Genomic DNA, 5480 nt, shown 5'->3' with positions numbered 1-5480 from the left:
TTATGGACTTATCATTAGGATCTTGACCTTTGCTTTGGGACTTGTGATTTGAGACTATGGAATCCATCTGATACCTTTGACTTTGGACTTCTCTGTAAAAAACTTGGCTTGGTTACTTTAGTTTCATCTGACACATTGGATTACTATTTGCTTATTTTGCTTGCTTGAGGCTTAATCCAAAGGAGGGAATTCTTGCTTGACTTGTGTCACAAAGCTAGCTAGCTATCTCTTGGTTAGATCTTTCTTCTTTAGCTTTTACTTTACTTCTTTAGGGTAGTCTCTTCTTCTCCTTCCCCTTCTTTAATTTTCAAAATCTTCTCTCTTTTTTTCAAAACCTTCTTGTTTTAACTTGAACCCCTTTCTCAATAAACCTTGACTTTTGTCAAGTGATTTTAAAACTTTTTTATATAAATGTCAATCCATCTTAAGCATACTTAGACCAATTTCAAAAAGATTAAAAAGATGTCTAACTCATTCAAACCATTTTTGTGTCATTTGTGCATATTTTCTCTTTTTGAACTTTCTCTCAAGGCATTAGACATGAGTCATTTCCATAGTTGAGTTATAATTCTCATATCTCCATAGTATTAATGATAATTATTTTCCATCTGTGAGAGCTAGTGGCATACTTGTTGATCCTTAATCAAGTTGGAGTCCTTCTCATGATGATGTAAAGTTATCGTACTTGTGGGTGACTAGTTGAGTATTCTCCTTAAAATGACAAAATTTCTTTCCATAAAAATGAATCAAAATAAACTTTTTTTGTCTTTTTTACCACAAACTACGAGGTTTTGATCCTCCATTGCACTTTGTTGGTACGTAGGCATGAGACTTTAAAAGTCTTGGCAAACACCAAATCATAATAAAATGCTTCTTTTCCCATCCCTCTAATCTTTTAACAAACAACATATTTTTCAAGCTAAAATATGCATATTTTCAAAGAGGTTCTCATGGAGTACCATAGATGTTTAGGGTGTTAATACTTTCTCTTTGTATAACTAACCCCGGGACCCTTGTTCTCTTTTTACTAGTTTTATTTTAAAACTTCTTTGGGTTTTGTTCGTACTTTTCCCTTTTCCTTTGGAAACAATAAAAACGAGGTGGCGACTCTTGATTTGCGAGTTAAGTTAATCAATAACTTAATCTCAAAAAATATTATCGCTACATATGGACTCTAGATGTAGGAGTCGAGTATTTTATTGCTTATCAAATGCTGTTTGTAACTACATGACCATAAAATACAGTTGATGGTTATTCCATAAATCATGATGATGGGACATAAGTGAACTATATGGAATTTTTTCATCTTGTGTAACAATATAAATGTCTAAGTGCCCAATATTGAACTTGACAAGGGTGATACAGTTTATGTCTTGTGTTCAATATAGACATGAGGGCAAAAACATATTTGTACACACAAACATTATCACGAAAGGTTTTGTCATATCACATGACATTTTCGTGACTTGGATAACAGTGATGTGTTGCTAGCTACCGTTTACTGTTTATTATAATAAATGTGTGATTTGATATAATTGTCAACGTCACGAGAACCTACAGGGTCACACACATAAGGATGGATGATGAGAGATAGAATGAACAACTAGGACTGTCTTGTCTCGTTAAGTTCAAACTTTACCAGATGGATGTGAGAAATGCCTTTCTCAATAGGTGCTTGGATGTGGAAGTCATCCAGGATGTTGGTAATGATGTCAATAACATGAAAGGTGTCATTATGAAAGACAATGAGAATCTTATGATAGTTCAGATTTATGTTGATGACATTGTGTTTTGATGGATGCCAAGTAAGATAGTATATCATTTTGTTCATAAATGCAGGTTGAATTCGAGATGAGCATGGTATGTAAACTTACCTACTTTCTTGGTTTTCCAGTGAAGCAAATGAATGATGGAATATTTATTTCTCAAAGTAAATATGCTAGAAACATTATGAAGAAATATGGCCTGAAAAATGGTTGGCACAAACATATATCTACTATCACTCTTGTCAAGTTGTCTAAAGATGAACAAAGAGTGAATGTTGATAAAATCCTCTATAAGAGTATGGTTGGTTTCCTATTATATCTCACTGGTAGTCTTCCTGACAATAACTTACTTATTGGTGTGTGTGCTCTCTTTCAAGCCAATCCTAGATTACTCATCTTACTAAAGGTAAGAGAATCATTAAGTACATAAGTGGAACATCTGACTATGGTCTTTTATACTCTTTTGATACCAACTCTTTGCTAGTTGTATATTGTGATGCTGAGTGGGAAGAAGTAGGGTTGGAAGTAGTTGCGCTCAAAATTTATGGAGGAAAGAAATTCTCAAAGAATATAATGTGGCACATGATGTTATGACATTATACTGTGACAACTTGAGTTCCACCTCTAAAAATCATGTTCAACACAAAAGAATAAATCATATTGATGATTATCATTTCATCATGGAGTTTGTTCAAGATAAGAAAGTTACTCTTGAGCATATTCGAATAGACTAACATTTAGTTATTATATTCACAAATGCTCTCGATGTTTTGAAATTTGAGAATCTCAAATCAACTTTAGGCCTGTGCATTATTAGCTTATAACAATTATTGGAAGTGTGGGTGAATGTTTTTTTAGGTGTACTGGAACTTTTATTGGCCCATACATCTCAATAATAATGTCACTTGGATAATTCAGCACAACAAATAAAAATTACCGTGTTTAAATTTTTAAAAAGACCACATTTTTCTATTTTTTCTTCCACGCTTCAAACCAATATCTAAGTCTTCAATTTCCTCTACAAAGTTCTTGAATAAATAAGAAAGCACGGTAGGAACAAGGAAATTGATGAAGTTGATTTGCAAAGATATTGATTGAAGATTTAATTGTACAAATATTGCATGAAGAGATCTTATTGGATTGGAATTTATTATAAGATTGAGATTTGCATTTAGTGAGAAAATCTCCATTATTAAAGAACATCTATGTTTTGGAAGAGATTTTATTCTTAATACTTTACTTGAGGGTTTGAAAATCTTAATTATCAAGTTAATATTGGATATATTTTAATTAAGATTCAGAATTTGCTTTATGAAGATACGTGGATAGTAACATGTTAAGCAAAATGTCTGATATTCTGTGAGACATCCTGTCTTGGACTGTTTGCTTGGCGTGCAAGATTTGTTTTCTTTTCTGTCAAAATTAGTGATATGATTGTTATAACATGTTTTTGGTTTTAGGAAAGATTTATTTTGAATATGTTTTCAGCAAGATTGAATTTGTTATAATGAAGAGGTTCATATTTAATCAAGATTTGATCAATCAAGACTTACAATTAACATTATTAAAGATTGAACTCATGAGCTTTTTTGGCATTCAACCACTTTATACTCCAAACTCCACTGGGCTTTCTAGCTGGACTTTGTGTTATTATTTAAGAAGGAGATCTCCTTTGTAAAGACGAGGAGCTGAAGAGAGAATATCTACTCCGTATGAGAGTTTTGTTTTAACTGAGTCTTTCTATTTTGTGTTTTATACACTCTATTCTTGGGTAACAAGTATAAGTCAGCCGAATAAAGTTTGTGAGTTATATTAGTGTTCTATCCTTTATCTTTGTAATTGGTTAAACACTTGGGTCAAATTCTTGTATAAGGGGGTTTGAGAGTTTACTCTACTAAAAACTCTTAAGTTTATTGGATACTCTCAAGATCAATTATGGGGAGATGAATAAGTCTTTTTTCTTTGTTTGACCGAACCTCTATAATTTTTGGTGTCTTCTCTCTTCCCTTAAATTCTTTAATTTCGGCATTTTACATTCTTCTATTTTATTTATTTGCTGCTTAAACTAAAAATGTTTTCTAACTCTGATTTTATTTTCAAATTTTTTTCAAAACCATATTTTTCTTAAGCACATAATTCACCCCCTCTTATGTGTGAAGTCACCTGTCTAACAAGTGGCATCAAAATCTAACTTATTATTTAATGATTAATAATATAAGAAGGAAAATGACTTCCACGAGAGTTCCTTTCTAAACACACTACCACTTTTTAATAATAGTAGATTTGATATTTGACAATCTAGGTTTAAAATGTTTATTCAAAGTATAAATCACGAGCTTTGGGAAACTGTCATCAATGGTCAGTTTATCCCTACTTACTAAGTAAATGGAAAAGTAGCAGATAAATCCGATTTCCTTTGGACCAAAGAGGAAAAGAGAAAGTTTGTAATAGATTTTAAAACTAAGAGCTTTATAATAATATCTCTAGATGATAATAAATTTTACTATGTTCATCAATGTAATACCTCCAAGGAAATATGAGATAATATTGAGATGATATATGGAGTCTCTCGAAGTATCAAATATGAGAAGATGAACACATGAAGAGAAGAAGATGAAGATACCACTTTTAATTTTTTTTCAAAGTTTAGAAATGTTAGAAGTTATATTAGAAAATTCGTCACTAACTAATATCTAAGAGTTAAGAATTGGAAATTTAATCCAATTCTTAAATAAAAAGATGAGAGCTTTCATGAATTTTAGAATAAATATAGAAAGAAGGAGATGGTAGATAAATTGAGCAAACTAATTCAATTACTCAAAGATGAAGAAACAAAAACTAAAGAATCACCAACTTCATCACACTCCTATTATACAACTCTGGTAGAATCCTTCGAAAGAACATACTCAGTAGTTGAACGATCTTAGAAAGACTCAACATCAAATGAAGGAACCTCTTATTCAAAAAATGGTGAAGAAGAAGAAATTTCTTCAATATTCGAACATAGAAGAGGTGGAGAAACATCAACCTCGAGAATAAATATGAAATAATGTTCTTCCGATGGATAAGTTGAAGTTTTCTTAAAGGCATACTACAAGGTAGACACTTGATCAATGCATTTTTAATACACCCTTTTTTACTTTATGTTACGAAGATTATAGAACTTCTTGCATTAATTTTATAGTTTTTAATGTTTTTAAAGTTAAGTCTTAAATTTGTTTTTTTTTTACTTATTTTCAGAATAAGCTATAATTTGACACTTTCTTACTATGTAGATTATAATTTAAGCTTCAAGCATTCGATTGAGGCGTGTGGATATTCGTTGGAAAGATAATAGTAAAAGCTACAACTTTCATGTTGAACTCATAGCCCAGTTCAAAAGTATTCATGGTCAAAAATATGAATATTCTTTGGAAAGCTAAGAGAAAAAGCTGCAACTTTCATGTTAAACTCAAAACAAAATTATTTTTAGCTTTCTTTTTCAAAAAATCCCCATCTCAATTTGAGTTACGAAACTCCAAATGTAATGAAATTACTAGACATGCATCATGATTTGAATTGTGCTGAAAAATGCTCGTTTCTTCACAATTTCTTCAATAACTAAGTCCATATTTATTCCTCTTGATAGATTTTTGCTCACTTCTTCACAATTTGATATGAATTTTTCTCATCGTTTTTTTGATTTTATCTAAAATTGCTCGTAAAAATTATGTA

The 5480-nt window shown here is 31.0% G+C and overlaps 1 protein-coding gene across 1 annotated transcript; it reads left to right on the top strand.

Moving 5' to 3' along the window:
* Positions 1-1642: 1642 nt before the first annotated feature.
* Positions 1643-5018, top strand: LOC127093252 (uncharacterized mitochondrial protein AtMg00810-like). The gene is made up of 3 exons (XM_051032164.1): positions 1643-1786; positions 1840-2172; positions 5007-5018. The coding sequence occupies exons 1-3, from the start codon at positions 1643-1645 to the stop codon at positions 5016-5018; spliced, it is 489 nt and encodes a 162-aa protein (XP_050888121.1).
* The last annotated feature ends 462 nt before the right edge of the window (positions 5019-5480 follow it).

The sequence above is a fragment of the Lathyrus oleraceus genome, chromosome 1 (assembly GCF_024323335.1).
Source record: "Lathyrus oleraceus cultivar Zhongwan6 chromosome 1, CAAS_Psat_ZW6_1.0, whole genome shotgun sequence".
Classification (NCBI taxonomy): domain Eukaryota; kingdom Viridiplantae; phylum Streptophyta; class Magnoliopsida; order Fabales; family Fabaceae; genus Lathyrus; species Lathyrus oleraceus.
This window is presented reverse-complemented; position numbering and strand designations above follow the sequence as displayed.

Excerpts from the sequence above, each read along its gene's own strand:
- LOC127093252 (XM_051032164.1), top strand. The coding sequence starts at position 1,643 with ATGGATGTGAGAAATGCCTTTCTCAATAGGTGCTTGGATGTGGAAGTC. Across the intron at positions 1,787-1,839 it reads AGATTTATGTTGATGACATT|GTTGAATTCGAGATGAGCAT; the intron begins GTGTTTTGATGG and ends TCATAAATGCAG.